The sequence below is a fragment of the Phoenix dactylifera genome, chromosome 7 (genome assembly GCF_009389715.1).
Source record: "Phoenix dactylifera cultivar Barhee BC4 chromosome 7, palm_55x_up_171113_PBpolish2nd_filt_p, whole genome shotgun sequence".
NCBI classification, from domain to species: domain Eukaryota; kingdom Viridiplantae; phylum Streptophyta; class Magnoliopsida; order Arecales; family Arecaceae; genus Phoenix; species Phoenix dactylifera.
Window position 1 is genome coordinate 1,108,168 of NC_052398.1, and position 18,334 is coordinate 1,126,501.

Consider the following 18,334-nt stretch of genomic DNA (forward strand, 5'->3'; position numbering starts at 1 on the left):
AGGGATGATGCCAGATACTTATGCAATGATCAATGAAGGAATATTGACACAAACTTTCGCACTGGAGGTCCGATAATCTTTGTCATGTGACAGGTACATGGGAGCATACGTTTTGCATACAGGCACTCAAGACAAGAAACCCTCCTTAAAAAATTGTTGAAGCTCGCATACCTCTAAATGCCGTAATTAACAAAAAAATGTTGCTCATCAAACTTTAAACTTGGACCAGGTATAAAATAGATGAGCTCAAAAATACATGCAAATGCATCATTTTGTCTAAACCGCTCTATTCAAAAAACAAGATACTGAAATTATACATTCATCTCCTACCAAGGATTCATAGCAATTACCAATTCCTATCTAAATAAAATACAAATTCTTATATTATTTTGGTTCATGTAAAATATGCAATGATAATCATGCATGGTTGGCTAAGTACATTGGATTGAATTCTAATCAAGATTTTCTATCTCAATGCTGGACCCTATACCGATATGATACATATCTCAACACTGTTACTTGGCAGCTATCGATGTGCTATGGTATGCCTCATACCAAGCAAAATGGTATAATATGCCTATATCAAGTGGTATGATATGATATGCATCTGTTTGCAAGCATCCTAAAGACAGGCATGCAAGGAAGCTTCTTTGACAAGTCTAGTGATGAGATAAATACATGGGCATGCCATTAGCATTGGATTAGCCGAACAAAAGATTATCAAAATAAAGATAATTGGAGTAGTATGGGTCCAAATGCCTTTACCTTCAAAATTTTTTGTTACCGTCACACTGTCCATTTGAAGGTAGATGGATAGTGTTGTGTCCCGGGAGTTGGTCGTGGCGATCCCCAGTAGATCGACCAGATGGAGCAGCTGGCACAAGAAAACAAAAGTTAGCCGAGGCTAAGTATCTACACAGAAGTGATATCACTTACCAAAATACTGGCGGTGTACGCTTTGCCGACACTCATAGGCAACTCTAGCCCCAACAGCTAAGCCCGGTCACGCGGAAGCAGATGACCTCGCAGGCGACCTCGCTAGACTCCAGTGCCGCATCATCCTCAAACAGCTCACATTCGGGGTGAAATAGCTTCCTCCCAAACCCCAAAGGAGCGGGCCGAACTTTGGGCGAAGCTGCAGCCACATAAGAGGACCGACCCCCAAGCTTGTCCCTTGGCTCAGAACTCGGTGGAGATACCCAGACGACCCTCCGGGTGCTGCGAGCTTCAGCGGGTGCTGCGAATGCCCGCTTACCCACGCGCCCTTCCGCTACTTGTGGGGGCGACCTGGCTTTAATCGGACTAACCTGCTCGGGCTCAGGCCGAGCTGGCACCGCCCAGCGCTGGAGCCCGAAGTAACCCGGGCTTTCTTCTTCTGCTCGGACCGAGCTCCATCAGAGGCGGCCACCCTCTTGCAGTATTTAGCCATTAAAGCCTTGGGATCGAGATGCATCCCTGCAATTTCTGACGACAAAACTTAGTCAGAATCCCATGCAAAAAGGGAGAAGAAAGAAAAAAAAAAGCAGCTGCATCCCTCGGGATGAGTTGAGCTCAGGCCGACATTCACCAGGACTTCCTCAGCAAGCAAGTCGGGGAGCCCTGGAGTTTCTTCCAGGCCGAGCAGCGTATCTAAGGTTGCCTGCTCGAGCTGCGATAACTTGGGCGGTCTATTATTAACGGCGACCTGCAGCGAACTCCAGGTTGGGTCAAACCCCCACGGCCGCTCGGAGGAAACAAAGAAGAATTTGCACTTCCCCCCGTGAATGGAGGAAGGCGCGCCTCATAAGAGTGAGCAGTCTTTTCGAGGGAAGAAGTACCACCACCTTTTATCCGCGGAGTTGGCTTTCAACATAAAGCATCTTCGAAAAACATTAACTGAGGAGGGTAGATTATGTGCAAGGCACAGGACGAGGAAACCCACTATCATCCTCCATGAATTTGGGGCAAGCTGTGCTGGGACTAGGTGATAAGTCGCCAGGAGCTTGTTCATGAACCCATGCATGAAAAACCTCAGCCCCTCTCGGAGTATATCTGCGTACACCATGATCCAACCCTTAGGAGGATCATCTACTCGAGCTCCAGGCCCTGGGAGCTCCAGGGTGAACCTGGAGGGAATAAAGAACTGAGCCCGAATCTGGACCAGCTTCTCTTCACCCATAGCCGAGTCAATCCCATACGAGTCATGACTCCCATCGAGCTTGGCTTTCAACGACGACGAAGAAACCCGAGCTCGAGATGGGCCCGCACCAAGTATAAGGGCTCTCGAGGGCGACCCCATCTCCTTGCTCACAACAAAGCAAAAGAAGACAGAAAAGGAGCCCCTCCGGGCAACCTAAAAGGTGAAAACACCTACCTAGGAGCCTCACCGGAGAAAATAAGAGGAGAAAGGTCGCCAAGAGGTTCGCCGAAAAGCTCCAAAATGCTCCAAAGGCTTTTCAAAAAACTCAAATGGGACGACGGCGGACGGAGAGAAGAAGGAAAATAGAGACCCCGGAGGTCTCTCACAAAGCTTTATATAGCCTACATCAACGGCTCCGATCGACTTCCCCAAACGACGAAGCGGCCAAATTTTGTCACGCGGCAAGCCCCGAAGTTGTCTTAGCAAATCTCTCCAGATTGCAGCACTAAAAGCCGATCATTATGGCAGGCAATCTCAAAAAATGGGGCATTGATGAGGCCCCTCGCGTTCTACCTAGCGACACTTCAAAAGGAAGTGCACACGCAATGCATTAAAAGAGCTTCCAGAGCTGCTTCCTCTTCAGCTGATGTGGCGACCTAACTCATTCAAGCTCGCCTTACAAAGTACGACCGAACACAATCGGTCCCTGATAAGACATGTATATCCAGCTCGGTGCATGTATCTTCATGAGCACTTGGCTGAAGCGCAGGACGATCAATAGTCCAGCTACTTCCTTCGCCCGAGCTAAAGAGCAGCTCGACCTCGAAAGTCGGGAGGCAAATGATGGGGGGCAAAATGGATCGTCCAGCCCACAACAAAAGGGCCACCCAATTTCAGCCTAATAGACACCAACGCCGACCAGACGTATCCTCGGTCCGGCCTAGAATCAGCCCGACCTCGGGCTCCACTAAAAGCTTCTTCAACCTCGGATATTCACCGACTCGCTCCGACCGAGCTCGGGGCGCCCTTTCCAGTAATACGCCCCGACCTTTGAGCTCTGGGCACTCCACCGAGCACACCTCGGAACCCGGGATGCTAGGCAGGTCTCAGCACCCATCTAGCCGACCTCGCCAAATGCCTGATGCGACCTCTCGACGAGTTCGGCTTCACCAACGATCGCACCCATGTGCATGCCTACGCCCTCTTACGTGGCCATACGTTGCGACGCCACCATGCCATGCTTCGTTTACCAGCCCACGACAGCTAAGGACAGTGCCATGCTACTCCGGCCATACCCTGCTACAGCTGTCAATGCCTTACCGTCCCCAAGAACGGACTCCACCGCGCGCCACAAGCAAACTCTGGCTGCGCGCCACTCCCACTCATGCTGGAAACAGGCCATACCCTGCTACGGCTGTCAATGCCTTATCGTTCCTAAGAACGAACTCCACTGTGCGCCACAAGCAAGCTCTGACAGCACGCCACTCCCACTTATGATGAAAATGGGCCATACCTCCGCCACCTAAGCGCTCCTACCGGGACTATAAAGAACTCCAACAGGTAACGCCTAAGGAACTTTTGGCTGGACCAACTAGACTCCACTCTAACTTGATTGTCGGAGGGCTCTCACCGGAAATACTGGTGAGACTTTGTGCAGGTACCTCACCGACTGCGGGAGGCGGCTTTCATCCTCTTCCTCCACACTCCGGCGGCTCCCCCGACTCCTCCGGCATGGTCATCCTTGGGCCAGATTTGAACCACAACAGATAGATTTGGAAAGAATGTAGCCAAGGCTACAACCGAAAAGATTTACTGCTACTACTACTCCTAAGGGTAGAGTACTACTAGCAAATTATGAGCAAGATAAAACAAAGATAAAGTAAGGATAATTAAAAATAAATTTGATTAATTAATGTGTCGAAGGGTTTCCAATTGGAGTACAATTCTCTTATTTATACCAAGAGACAATCCATATGTAATTGCCCACTCTCAATAAAAGTCCACATCTGGCCTCCATTTACGGTAATTGTGATAACTAACGCCAGCATTCCTTCTACTAATTAGGTTTGTCAAAATGACTAGATCACATACCATCTGTCAGACCAATAATCATGCCCTATCAGCCTCAACTTGTTGCTAGCCTCCATTCGGCTTGCTCCATAATAGTTTGCTTTGCCATCTCCCTCTACTCGGCCTATAATACAATGCTTTGTGCTTTAAGGTCTTTTGGACTGGTTCGGTTCTCCATCTATTGTACTTGTTCACTCCAATCCATCAAACATTCTTTTTACTGGTCATCTGGGCGACCACACTATCTATAGGTTTTGGCCAAAGAATTAGGGACCTGTCTAGTCTGATTTTAGAGACGCCATGTATATGGTGATCACCGAATGCGAGGATGTAGTGTAAATAATGAGTCCCCCATCTTGTCAGCCGTCGATTAAGAAGATGATGGGAGGTTTTCGACACCACATTCGTTGTAATAGGCACGATGTTTAGAAATTCAAAATATTTACACCTTTCTAATCAAGGAAAAATTCTGTCCTCTAACCAAAGTAATCAAAAAACACAAGCATTAATGTAATCTGTGTTACAAATTTCAAACAAGTGAGGATAAACCTACTGTGACAAATAAAAGCCCTATATTTAGCACATTCTAAACTTAATAAAAAAAGGTGCATGATTCCTTTAAATTTCTACCAAATTATAAATGTCATAAAAGGTATCATCTATTTAGGCATAACATTATAGTGAGGAGCTAACCAGTGCGCATGTAACTTGTTCGCGATGCACTTCTGAGAGTGCAGCATGATGACATTTTAAGGATCGCATGCCATAATAAAAGTTCTGTAACTACAACAGAAACACAATATAGCTGGATATTAAGATTTATCAACTGAAAAAACAGGGGGAAAAAGGAACAAGTATGGCTGTCGAGAACCAGGCACAAAGGAGAAGCAGAAAAAAGTCATCACCAAAACCCTGGAATCCTACCAGCTGCCTTCAAATCTTGCCGGCTCTCTCCCTCTCTCTCTGTTTTGTTGCCCCTCTCCCAGAGATCAGTCCACAATCAGTTCTGAATGTAATAATCTATTTGAACACCAATTTTTGTTTTCCAGTGCAACATAGAAGCGCAGATACCATATTATAAGATCCAGGAGAAATCAAAATCCCAAAATAAATCAGAATATGTAACTTCATGCCCCTGCCTTCTATTATTATTCCCTCCCCGTTTTCTCCTTTTTCATTTTTCTGCCCTGTGAGAGAGAGGGGATGACAATTAAAAGAAATATAACTGATTCTACTCCATAGATGTCACTTATAAATTCACTCTGTTCATCTTGAAGAATACACTAGATCTTGAAATGTTATATCCTGATGAAAGACAAATTCAAGCTCCAAGAAAATAGGATACACCATAAAACCCCAAGTTCAAGATTAATATAATCAATATCAAGAAAGTAGATAGAAGTTGGAGAGATGGGAGGCTTACGATATTCCATAACCCTAATTTCGAGATCGATTTGATTCATATAAAGAAATAGAATCGAAACTGGAGAGATCAGAAGGGCTACGATCTCTCCCATGGTCTTTCGAAGCTCACGGAAGATCATAGTCTGCTTAATTTCGAGATCAAAGTGATTCATATCAAGAAATAGGACATCAATACGGAGAGAGATGATCGAGAGATTTATCGACCAATCGAAGCATTCATCGGCCATAAGACCCCAAGAAATTCGAGATCAGGATAGAGCATAAGATAGATCAGGAGGATTACCATCTGCCATCGCAAGAAGAATCGACGAAATCCCTATATGGAGACGGGGGATCTTCGATGGAGCGCCAACGATACCAAGAAACAAAACTCCGAGGATGGGTCCGGCACGAGAAGCGGGAAGAGGCCTCTCCGCTTAAATTCGAAAACCGGCCCTTGGATAGCCTACTCCTTATCATATATTTGTATATAGCTATGATTAAATTCGAAAACCGGCCCTTGGTAGCCCACTATTATCGTATATATATATACCGCCTTGTCAGATGGATGGCAAAAAAGAAATACACGTGCCAAAAAAGATCATCCAGCATCTTCATCTATCTTTTTTTTTTTCTTTTAACAAGCCAGAAAACTGCTTAGTACTGTGATTTTTTTTTTTTTTTAAATGAGAAGTATAACTTCGTTAGAAAGAGCCTATGATTTTTGAGCTTCTTCTTTAAGATAGATATTAGAGAAAATGAGGCAAAATAGGAAGCTCGTTTCATATTTATTTTTCTGGTGCCGGCCTCATATGAATTTTGTTCATGGGGGGCTGTTCTGTGCTTTTCGATATTTAATTTCTGACAGCTTAAAGTTTTACATAGGTTGTTGATTTTGATTGCCTTTTTATGCAGTCGGGGTAGGTAGTCAGCCCAATTGAAACCTGATGGGCTCAACTTATCCATTGGAATGAATTGGGCTCAACTTATATGTACGTATTTAGGAAGAGCTTAGAATCAAAACTGTTAAGATAGCAAATAGTTGCTGTTCCTGCTTTAATTATTCAAGTGGTACTGGGGGTTGCTTGATAAATTATTCTTAGTTTAATCTTCATTTGTTTCAGCTATGCAACCCTAGCGAGTTTAGTGTGATTTGCATGCAAGCTTACCTGGCGCATTACCATATCGACGTTATGAATGCCGAAATTGTAGGTTAAAATGTGAGAAGAATCACTCCAAGCAGTATCCGAACTGCCAAAACATGGAGAAAGCCGAAGACAAATTCACAAAAGATGGAACAACAGATATTCACGGAAACCCTGCTGCGGGGAGAGACAACGGGAATTGGAGGGCTTGCCCCTACATTCTTGGTATGGTTCTCAAGTCCGAGTCCGAGTCACCAGGTTCATCTCGGTCATCACTGAGAGGTGAAGAGGACTCCGGCATTAGATTGTACGGACCAAAGAACTTAACAGCCAACCGAACCTGATAAGCATTTGGCCATACAGCGACAGCAATAGCATCTGGGATCGTGCCTAAGTCCTCACATAGGAAATGCAGATCAAAGTTGGTGATATCATCCCAGTTTAAACTCGATCTGCTGGCCCTCAAAGCTCGGGCTGATGCTTGATACTGCATCGGCCCTCCAGCAAACCAAAGGGAGATTAACCGTAATACAGTTAAGCCGCTGCATCACGAGGCGCGCAAAGAAAATTAAGGAGCCGAACAAGGTGACTCTTCAGGCCCACATTTTGCCCCGTGCTCATCGCTTCTAATTTGCTGGCGTCTGCATTCCACACTGCAGAAGCCTCTCTCTCCTCTGCAGGGCAACGGAAGAAAACACAAAACAGAAAATCCATTAGTGCTGCATGTTTGGAACACGACAACATCCTACAATCTCGATTATTAGACAGACTATTAAGACGTACGCCATACGAAAGTTATCACAGATAGAACATTACTACAAGGACTAAATTAGATCCTTATCTAATTTGTTCCTAACGGGATCGAGCAAAACTGGGGACAAGTTTCATGGCCTTCAAGCGGATTTTACTACTTTCACAAAGCTAAACCTGCATCTATAGTGGGAAAAGTGGGAAAAAAAAAAGAAGAAAAAAGCTTCAACAGCATTGGATATGTCGCTTCTTGATAATGACACGAGAAACTAAAGCTAAATGATCAGAAAGTTGGAACAAAATAAGAAATAAACTCACAAAATGATGATGATAAAATTGTCCGACCGCTTGAAAAAATAAATAAATAAATAACAAGAAGCACCTGTACATGAAAACATCCAGCCCACGAAGCTCCTTCTGGCACAAAAAGCAGCGGCTCAAGAACTCCTTCGCCTACGGAGGCGGGGCCGCCGACTCAAAAAACACCCCCGAACTCATCCTCGTCACAGGGTTGCCTCCGTCTATGCCATCGGAGCCATCGTCGAAGTATACCCTCTTCGTCACAGGGTTGCCACGCACGTGCGAGATCACACACGTGTAGCACTCCGATAGCTGCACGTCCTCCTTGTCCTCCTCCCCCCTCGCGGCGGGGCCCCTCGGCTTGGCTGCGGGCCTCCCCAGGACGATCGGGATCGGGTCGGATCGGGACAGGGCCGGGGCCGCCACCCTCGCAGGACTCACGTCGCCGACGTCGTTGCTCATCGCCGCCACGATCCCGAGACCGACGGCCCCGCCGTCGAAGCACCTCGGTGATCGAGCGGCGTTGAGCTCGCTCGCGGAGGACTCGGTCAGCCCCACGAAGAGGGAGAGCTTTAGAGAGCGCTTCCGCTCCGAAGAATCGGCCATGGCCCCGCTCTTTGAGGGATTTTCCGGGTGGGTCTCTCTGAATCGCTAGTATTTTGCTCGGCAGCAATCGATTTTAATAGCGGGGGAAAATAAAAAATCACGACTTCGGATAAGAATAAATCTCTTTTTAGAGAGGGGGGGGGGATCGCAATTTCAGCTGAAATATCACAGCGTTAGATCAGAATCCGTTGATTTTAGCGGGAAAATCCCAACTTCGCGGCAGAATCGGTCGGAAAAGATCCCAGAGTTATGGCAGAAAACTATAGGATTTTGGCCTCTTTTGGTGGTTCTACCGTTAAGATTGGTAAGGAGGCGAGGAGAAACGGAGAGGGAGAGTAGAGGAAGGAGAAGAGAGGCTTCTCAAGGGCCACGTCGCTGCTCTCCTCTCCATATCGTTTAATCGTTGGGGTTGGAGAGAATATAGAACACCGCCCCCCCGGAGCTGCCGAACTGGAAATGGGTACTCCGGGAAGCAAATGCCGTTAATTTAACCCCAGAATTTAATATATTAAATTAAATGTTTGAGCAGTACGTTATTCTGCAAGATTATTATAACTAGCCCTGGTGGTTAGGCCTTGATGCCCGTTCCGTTCTCTATGCTATTGCGTACGTCATGATTAGAAATTAATCGCATATATTTCAGTGTGCGCATATTTTATTCACGTATCAAACTCCTCTCAAGTTTAGTGATAATTTTTTATTCCCTTGATTGAGCTTTAGTTTTTTCCCCTCGCACATGGGATGTCGCTTGATTCAGTTGTCTTGGCGTTCTTAACAGTTCGATCGATGTCATTGCCCCAAAACTTATCCGAGAAGAATGGGCGATCTAGGTTTGCTCCCAAAGGATTGACATCATCTATTCAAAAAATCGCTTGTTGATTGGATTGTTCGAATACTTGCTTCGTAATCGATGTTTGGTATCTCTTGTATGATCTGTGCTGTGTACAAGTCTAAACAATCATGCTTACTGCAACAGAAAAGCCTTTGGTTGTATTTAAAAAAGACACATGATGTTGTTGCCACCGCCCCTCTCATTGCTTAGTGTCTTGGTAGGTTTTGCCAAATAATGTTGTCTCAAGGCTCAAATATGTGTGCATATAGATATTTCTCAGCAAACCATACGGCACAAACATCAATCATCATAATAGACAGTATTTGAAGATTAAAATAGAGAACAAGCAATCATCATTCACGTCCACTGTTACGCTATTCATCGCGAAAAAGGAATTCAGGGGTCCTCTTCCGGGAAATCTTGTATCGGCAAAAATGCAAACTAATAATCCTTACTATCTCCTACTTATCATCAATATATATGTACATATCTTACTCTCAACTTAAAAATCTGAATTTTTTCAAATTGGAAGATTGCAGCATGCCATACATCAGTGGTCTTTTCTTGCAATTTTTATTGTTGCCTTCTCGGCTTTTGCCGGAGAATAAGGTTTTTTTTTTTTTTTGGACGGTGGACGCGAAGGATCCAATGAAGAGAGAGAGGGAGTCCTTTCTAAATTTTTTTTATATTTTGTAATATGTCTTAACATCAACATCTGTTAATTTATTGTACGAGTCCAATTCAACATTGCAGTTAAGTGTCTTCAAGGGTTTATTTGCTATCGGATTTCCTCGCACGATGATTTTTTTTTTTTTTTTTTTTTTGACTCGGGTACTTGGAGAGTTTATCGGGACACAATGGTAACTTTAATCAACATCTGCCAGCCAGAGTAGGTGGTTTTACCAGGAACAAAGGGCAAACAACTTGGTCTAACTTATCAAAGGTTATCATATGTTCAAGCAATTTCTAAAGCTTGGGAAGATTTAGAATATTTGGGGCCACGCAATCAACCTCCTTACGATTCAAATGAGAATTCCCAACGACCAATTTAATAAGCATGCTTGTAGCAAAGTTCTTCCACAAAGTGGAGACGGCTAGAATTTCAATGCAGGGATGCATACGAACACGCAATAAAATTCCTTTTCTATTAGAGTTGGCTTTGGAGTCGCGGTTGTTCATTTGTGATTAATGGGGAGAATATTAGTCATTTTGACCTCAGACTATCTCGATCAACCTAGCCTCGACCTTAGCTAAGAAAAATTACTTTAGTATAGACCAATGCTTTATTCTAGTCGGACCAACCATGGAGTAACACCAACGATCATTAAAGAAGCCACTTATGGCCTTGATAGCGGTTGTGCCAGCACAACTGTGGACGCACAATGAACTCAAGTATCACCGCGTGCTTATCATGGGAAGTCGTTATTATATGATTGATGCAAGATTAGCTGCTATCACGCAGTTATGGCACTTTTCGATAATTTAGATAATGAGTGCCGATCTCATCTTGTATATAGGGATAATTAATCGGGGGATTTTAGAGGAAAATCTTTTTCTCTCGAGCACTTTCCCCCTCTCATTCTCCCTCTTTTCCATTGTTGCTCTAGATCTCCACCAACTTAATCATCAGAGGGTCCTCCATCGTAAACCTTCTGGCAACTGGACCTTCTCGCAAGTCATGCTCACTTCCCGGAGCGGTGAGTTTGGCTCAACAAATCCTAGAAGCTGCTCCCTAGCTCTCAGACAACCTATCTTTTACTTCGGCAAAGGTCGACCTTGGTGCACCTCAAGCAGTGACCGACCTCAACCCTAATTTTAGCAGCAACAATGACTATAGGTGGTGCTCAAATATTCGATACTATTGTCTTGATGGCGGAGCTGCATGGAGTGTGGAAAGGGTCCATCCATGCTGATAATATGCTTAGAGCAACCAACATCCTATTGGAGGGTGATGCAAAATGGTGATTGGTTGGCTGTGAAAGTGGAAGTCCATGTTGGTAGTCATGTCCTATTCTGGAGGATCATGACCACCTTGAATTCATTGGAGGCGACCCGTGTCTACAATCAATCGAAATGCAGTTGATTGCATAGCTAGCAATGTAGCTAATCACACTAGGAGAACTCTTGTGGGACTCCTTTACTAATGTTACATCAATCTCTCTCTCTCTCTCTCTCTCTCTCTCTCTCTCTCTCTCTCTCTCTCTCTGGATGTGTATACGAGAGTTGTATGATGCATCCATCAAAGTTGGGGTAAAAAAGAAGGAAAGCACATTTAGGCCCACGTGGTTGTGCAAGCAAGGCCGTAAATATTTTTCTTGCCTGGGCCTCCTGGCCTGCCTCTAAAATACTCCGTAGCTTCAACCGGGATCGCGGTTGGAGGCGCACGCGCTATATACGATCATCCGAATCCCCGCACCATTTTGCCGCTTCTTCTTCTTCACAAAGAAGAAAAAAAAAAACCTAATCCTAATAACCCTCCACGTTGTCTCTCCTCCTCGCCGCCGCCGCCATGCCGCCTAAATTCGATCCCTCCCAGGTCGTAGACGTGTACGTCCGCGTCACCGGCGGCGAGGTCGGCGCGGCGAGCTCCCTCGCCCCCAAGATCGGTCCCCTGGGTCTGTCCCCCAAGAAGGTTGGCGAGGACATCGCCAAGGAGACGGCCAAGGAGTGGAAGGGCCTCCGCGTCACCGTCAAGCTCACCGTCCAGAATCGCCAGGCCAAGGTGACGGTGGTGCCCTCCGCCGCTGCCCTGGTGATCAAGGCCCTCAAGGAGCCGGAGCGCGACCGCAAGAAGACCAAGAACATCAAGCACAACGGCAGCATCTCCCTCGATGACGCCATCGAGATCGCCCGGGTGATGCGCCCGAGATCCATGGCCAAGGACCTCGCCGGCACGTCAAGGAGATTCTCGGCACGTGCGTCTCCGTCGGCTGCACCGTCGATGGCAAGGACCCCAAGGACCTCCAGCAGGAGATCACCGACGGCGACGTCGAAATCCCCTCCGCATAGAGCCACAGCTCGCGCGCGCCGCTTGCCTGATATAACAGAGTTAGCTTCTCCTCTTCCCAGGGCCGGCCCGAGCCCTAGGCGACTGAGGCGGTCGCCTAAGGCCCCGGGCCAATGGAAGGCCTCCGGGAGCAGAAGCTGGCTACGAGTCTTCCTCCTTGATGGAAGGGAGGTGGAGGGTTTCCTGGCCTGCAGAGGGCAATCGGGGAAGTTGGGGACAGTAGTTTTGTTTTGGGTGGAGAGAGAGAGAGAGAGAGAGAGAGGAGGGATTTGGTTGGCTTCATACACACCTCAAGCCACTCTTATCTTTCATCCCTTCTCTTTTTTGGTTTTGGTCTTGGTTTTCCTTCCCTCACATTACTCCTGATCCAGCTGGGCCATCAGGAAGAAAGATAGGGGGATTGGAGATGGACTTCTTGGAGGGTGGAGATTCTTTTAATTTTCTCCTCCCGGTTTCTTCTCCCCTCTTGGGTGGTAGAGAGAGAAAAGGAGGGAGGGGGTTGAATGGCTGCTGTGCCGTGATGTTGCAGTTGCAGCTTCGGTGCTCACTTGAAGGAGAGATGGTCTTTAGCAAAAGAAAAGGAGGGTAGAGAAAGAGAAGGAGGGAGGGGGGGTTGAATGGCTGCTGTTCCGTGATGTTGCAGGCTCACTTGAAGGGAAGATGGTGGGATGGGACTTTTATTAATTAGATGGAGTGAATTTCCCATAATGACCCTACTTTCTCTTGGACAAATTTTTTGACCGTGAAGCGCCATGGGATGGCCTTTTTCCTATTCTGCTCTCGCTTCACATGGTAAAGCGTATTGCCAAGAACAGTACCATATCCCTTTTTTTTTTAAGTATTTTTTTTTAATATTTTCATTCAAGAATTATATTAAACTGAAGAGGCTTTTTGTCGACCTTTATTAGATTCATGCATCTTTATTGAAATAGTGTACTTGACAGCAATCTATTTCCATAACATTTTTTTAAGTATTTTATATTTATTAAAAAAATTATTATTTAAAAAAAAGAGGCCCCATTTACTGAATTCGCCTTGAGCCCCCAGATGTATTGGGCCGCCCCTGCCTCTTCCCCTTCAAGCACCCTTTTTGTTTCCTCTTTTCCCTTACTTTTTTTCCGGCACTGCTGAATGAGGATTTTTGGGTGATGAAGTTTAGCTTGCGATACAGTAGCCTTGTCTATTTTTCTGGTTGTGTATGATCGAATCCGGGTCTATTTTTTAGCAATCAAAATGTGGTCTTGATTGAGTTTTCTCCATTCTATTATTATCTTTGGATCGGCGGATGTTTGTGCATTAGTTTATGGCTTGGCTTCTACGCATGGATTTCGCAGGAGGTAACAGGCCTATGGCAATCCTCTTAACCGCGACTGTAGTAATCTTGAAAGCATGTCTACTGTTCAACCCAGACTTAAAAAGTGTTTATATTCCTATCTCTTCAGATGGTTGTGAATTTCATACGTGCGTAGGCTTTATTAGAATAAACCTTTGCAGCCTTCTGGGGTCATAAGCTGCTGTAATTCAGTTGATTCCCATGGCAATGATTCAAAATCGTCCCATGTCAAGCATTTCACGAGGAAATTCACAGCCTTCTCTTTTTATTCCCATTTTTTATTGCTTGATAAAAAAGATGTATGCTCGCAAACTCGAAAAAGCTTATTACAGAAGGCCCAACCATATCCTAGGAGTACATTTGCTATCATTTGTTAGAATGAATAATTCTTCTATAATTTTATGACTTGTGGGAAGGAGGATGTATAAGGAATTAATAAATATAACCAAGTTATACATAGCCAGAGTTATTTGTTGCATGAGATCATCGTCGGCCTCGCAATTAGAAACAATGGTCCGATTGAGAATATGAGAATTGAGCATAAGTAAATGCCCAAATCATTGGGAATTTGTGTTTGATTCCTAAAACAAACAGGACGACGACTTTTTACAGATCCCTACCGCTTTGCGATCTCCGCAAAGACACAGAAGAATAAAGCTAGGCCATCACCGGACATTTGGAGCACCTGATCTCCAACATTCGTTTTCTTTTCCTTTTACTTTTTTTTTTTTTTGGATTTGTACGCGAAAGCTCAAACACAATGTAATCTCAAACCTCCCTTTAATGCTCAATTAATTGCAATAGAAGAGAGATCATCCTCAGGCCCAGCTTTGGATGAATCGACCTCCCCCTCAGCGGCGGTCGAAGAGTTGTCCCCATCCCCCTGTGTCATCTCTTCGATCTTGTCGACAGCTTCCTTCAACTCCCACCGTTTTTCGACGTTCTCCTCGCAGCAAGCCAATGCAATCTGCAGCAGCTTCAAAATCTGCCCCTCGGCATCCTTGGTCCTGCTCATCTTGCTGTCGAGCACTTGGCCGGCCCACTCTTCTTTGGCGACCGAGTTCGCCCAGTTCACCAAATCGGTGCTCTCCTTCCCTTGCTGTGCGTCATGCATGGGGACCTTACCTGTAAGAATCTCCAGCATCAGCATTCCAAGGCTCCATACATCGCTCTTCTTGGATGTTCTGCCAATTTGCTTGCGCTCGGGGGACTTGTAGGACACCATGAACTGTGCAGCGTGAGCTTGGTTCATCACCGGTATGAGGGCGTAGTCGGTGAGAAGGGGCTCCAGGGACTCGCCTAGCAGCACGTTGGAGGACTTCAGGTGGCCATGGGGCACCCCTAACATCGGGAGCTCCTCATGGAGGTAAGCCAGAGCACTAGCTGCCCCTTTCACGATCTTCAAGCGTGCCGGCCAGTCGAGCGTCATCATCGGATGGTTCGGGCCTCGGTTACCTAAGCAGTAAATTTCAACAAATCAGGAGCCGAGTGACAAATTCAATTTATCTAACTTGGTTTACTGTTCTATGCTTCTTCCAATAGTTTTTGCTCTTTTGCCCCAGTCATGTAAACCAATTAACCGAAGAGGAGATGTTACGAGGAGCATATATATATATATATATATATATATATATATATATACCAGGGATTGTGAGGAAAATATTTAATCATGCCAATTGATCAAAGAATTTGCAAATGCTGTAGAAATGGCCGACCTCAATCGAATTGCTGGCCTTGGCTATGCTTAGACCAACTCGATCGAGGCTTTAACCACTTAAATAATTATCATGGCAAGTACATTGAATTCTAGAAACCAAGACTACTCTATAATGGAACGGATGCCTTCTGATTACCATCTATGGAGTATGGTATTCTACCAAAAAATAGAAAAAGAAAAGAGAGAGAAATACCATGGAGCATAAGAGCCAAGCTCCTGTTAGGGACGTAGTCGTGGACCAAGAGTTTCTCCTCCTTCCTGTAGTAGTAGGCCACCAATGGCAGCAGGTTGGGGTGGGACAGCCTCCCCAGCCTTCTCATGTGCTCCTCAAAATCCTCTCTGCCGGTCCTGTTCATATCCCTGAACCTCTTCACCACCATGGATGGCCCGTTCGGGAGAGTGGCCCTGTAGGTGCATCCGAAGTTGCCCGTCCCCAGCACCTCGGCCGAGGACTTGAGCAGGTCGTGCAGCTCAAACCTCTCCCTCCCGTTCCTCACAAACACCAGCCTTCCCTGATCGTTCCCCCCCGCCGCCGCCGCCATCCCGGCCTTCCTCCCACTGGCGCTCCCGACGTCGTACTTGACCAGCGCATCCTTCTCGAGCTTCTCCTCCTGAAACGATGTGTATTTGTTGGAGTTCCTCGAGGGTATGGGCTGTCCTAATACCTCCACTTCCTCTCGCCGACGGTTGAGTGCGACGACGATTGCTCCGACTATCGCTATTGTCCCGCCGAAGGCTATTAATGTGACAACGGCGAGTACCGGGATCGAGTTCTCTTGGGGCGGCGGCGTTGGTGACGGGGATGCCTTCTGTTGTGCTGGTGCGAGCGGCACCCGCTGCAGCGGTGCCGGTGGTGATGGCTGTTGTGGCGGCGTTGGCGTCGCACAAGGGTTTCCGACAGCTTCGCCGCACAGGTTTTTGTTGCCTGGTGTGGTCGAGAAGAAATATAAGAATAATAATAATAAGAAGAAGAAGGATAACAACAGCAGCAGCAGCAACAATACGAGTCAGGTAGTGGAGCTTGTGGAGCGCATCGATTCAGAGCGAAGGAAGGAAGGTGAAGAAAGCATCGCATCGATTCAGAGCGAAGGAAGGAAGGGGAAGAAAGTACGGCTTCGAGAGCGTACCATCGAAGAAGGCGTCCCTGACGTTCTTGAGGCCGTCCGGAATCTTTCCTTCCAGCTCGTTGCGGGACACGTTGACGAGGTGCAATTCCTTCTGCCGGAGATCGGGTATGGTGCCGGAGAAATTGTTGTCGTCGAGCCTGAGCTGCAGGAGCTTGGGCACACGGGCGAGCGACGTCGGGATGGGGCCGGAGAACTCGTTGTGGGAGAGGTCCACCTTCTTGAGCGAGCCCATCCCTTGGAACGCGTCGTCCGGGATCTCCCCCGACAGCTTGTTGTTCGACAGAAATATACTTCTCATCCCCGCTGAATTCTTCACGTCCGGCATCGGCCCGGAGAATTGGTTGTCCCGGAAGCTAAGCGTTCGGAGGTCCGGCAATTTCCTGAGGGCGCCCACGCTGGCATTCAGCATGCCCGAGAGGCCCATGTTCTCCAGCTGCAGGCCGTGCAAATTGCCGTCGCTGCAGATGACGCCGCCCCATTTCCCGTTCCCCTTGCCGTCGCTGCATGGGTCCGTGCCGGCAATCCAGCTGCTGAGCTTGCCGCCGGGATCGGTGATGATCGTCTTGAACTTAAGGAGCACGTCCGCCTCGGCCAAGCTCGCGGCGTCGGTGTGGAGAGACGCTGCGGCGAAGAGCAGAGCCACGAGGAGCGGCAGAGACCGCCGGGCGGCCATGTTGCTGCTCGTCGCCCACCCGCCGGTGCAATGGATCAGGATGCTGCTATTAGCGGAGGTGGGAAGAGGAAGGAGAGAGGTGGCTGGGTTTTGATGGCATGCTTCCTCGGAGATTAAGGTGGAGAGGGATGGGGACAAATGGCTGGTGACGATAGGCTAATAATAGGAGGGAGTGAGGTGGCCGTCGAGGTGGCACAATTGAGCTAAGAATAGCATATTAGCATCTGAGCCGTTAGCAGAGAGACATAAGGTCGGCCCTTCAATTTTCTAGCTCCATCGTCTATATGTATATTTTAACATTTGATGTAGCTCGTGCCAGATTGATGTGTTCCTTATCTCGTTACAGATTAATTTTAGTTACGCAATGATCTGATGAGTAGTCTATTATATCGATCAGTTTCTCCAATAGGCTCTCTCGCTATCGACGCTAGCTGCTTGTAATTATGTGTCTCGTCCACAGGACCAGGACAACGCCTCCCGTTTCTTGTACAAACTAATTATACTTAAGCTCGTGTTTCCAAATGACAGATAATCTACTCAACCCTGTGCACAACATTACCTTTGAAAAATAGTAATGACAAATCCTTACGTCGCTTTAATAGATCAACAAAAATTCAAGATCTCCTAAAGAATTTCTTGCAGGAATAAACCTCGAACACTTCTTGCCGGGGAAGGCTAGCATGGATGAAGTATGTTAAGAGTTCGGGTTTCCGGCAAGAAAGGATGACACGAGAGCAGGATTTTCTGCTTTGTTTTTGAAATAGATTTAAGGAAGATATCGTCGTCATACAATTGTATTAATGTTTACAGTTTGCAATGGACAAACTCAGACAGAATAAAAAAGTGCACATGAGTCGGATATAAAATTTTTGCCTAACGTGATATTCTGTTTTTTTGTCCAGGATTTTGGCTGCTGGACGCATTACGAACCCAGGATCTGAACTGCCATCTCTATTTAAGGTCTCCCAGATATAATTGTGGTGCAGTTGGAGATCACCTGTCATAATGCTCCTTGATTGCGTTGCTAGAAGAAAAAAATTTCAGCTTTTAAGGCAACCTGGAGTTCCACATCGTGCACCTCAAATGCACGCATTCCGTTTCTACCAAAAAAAAACAAATGAACGCATTCCTATCCCTTCCTTACCTTCCATTTCGGATGGACTGTTCATGTACTGTTCATGTTACAAACTTCTTGAAAATACATTACGGTTAGGTAGTGGTCCAAGCCCAACTGTCCGAGGAGGTATATAT

The 18,334-nt window shown here is 46.4% G+C and overlaps 1 protein-coding gene, 1 long non-coding RNA gene and 1 pseudogene across 2 annotated transcripts; 1 reads left to right on the forward strand and 2 right to left on the reverse strand.

The window, feature by feature from the left end:
• Positions 1-6,858: 6,858 nt before the first annotated feature.
• On the reverse strand, positions 6,859-8,846 carry LOC113463273. Its single transcript, XR_003387251.2, has 2 exons — positions 7,871-8,846; positions 6,859-7,412 (listed from the first exon to the last, which is right to left on the reverse strand). It is a non-coding gene; the product is annotated as an uncharacterized LOC113463273 (long non-coding RNA).
• Positions 8,847-11,660: 2,814 nt separating this feature from the next.
• LOC103715547 lies at positions 11,661-12,287 on the forward strand (annotated as a pseudogene).
• A 1,777-nt stretch (positions 12,288-14,064) lies between these two features.
• Positions 14,065-17,140, reverse strand: LOC103715546 (pollen receptor-like kinase 1). The gene is made up of 3 exons (XM_008803217.4): positions 16,411-17,140; positions 15,477-16,208; positions 14,065-15,021 (listed from the first exon to the last, which is right to left on the reverse strand). Exons 1-3 carry the CDS (start codon positions 17,081-17,083, stop codon positions 14,354-14,356), a joined length of 2,073 nt encoding a protein of 690 aa, XP_008801439.2. The 5' UTR covers positions 17,084-17,140; the 3' UTR covers positions 14,065-14,353.
• Positions 17,141-18,334: the final 1,194 nt, after the last annotated feature.

Excerpts from the sequence above, each read along its gene's own strand:
- LOC103715546 (XM_008803217.4), bottom strand. The coding sequence starts at position 17,083 with ATGGCCGCCCGGCGGTCTCTGCCGCTCCTCGTGGCTCTGCTCTTCGCC. Across the intron at positions 16,209-16,410 it reads CAGGGACGCCTTCTTCGATG|GCAACAAAAACCTGTGCGGC; the intron begins GTACGCTCTCGA and ends CGACCACACCAG. Across the intron at positions 15,022-15,476 it reads CTTGGCTCTTATGCTCCATG|GTAACCGAGGCCCGAACCAT; the intron begins GTATTTCTCTCT and ends TTTACTGCTTAG.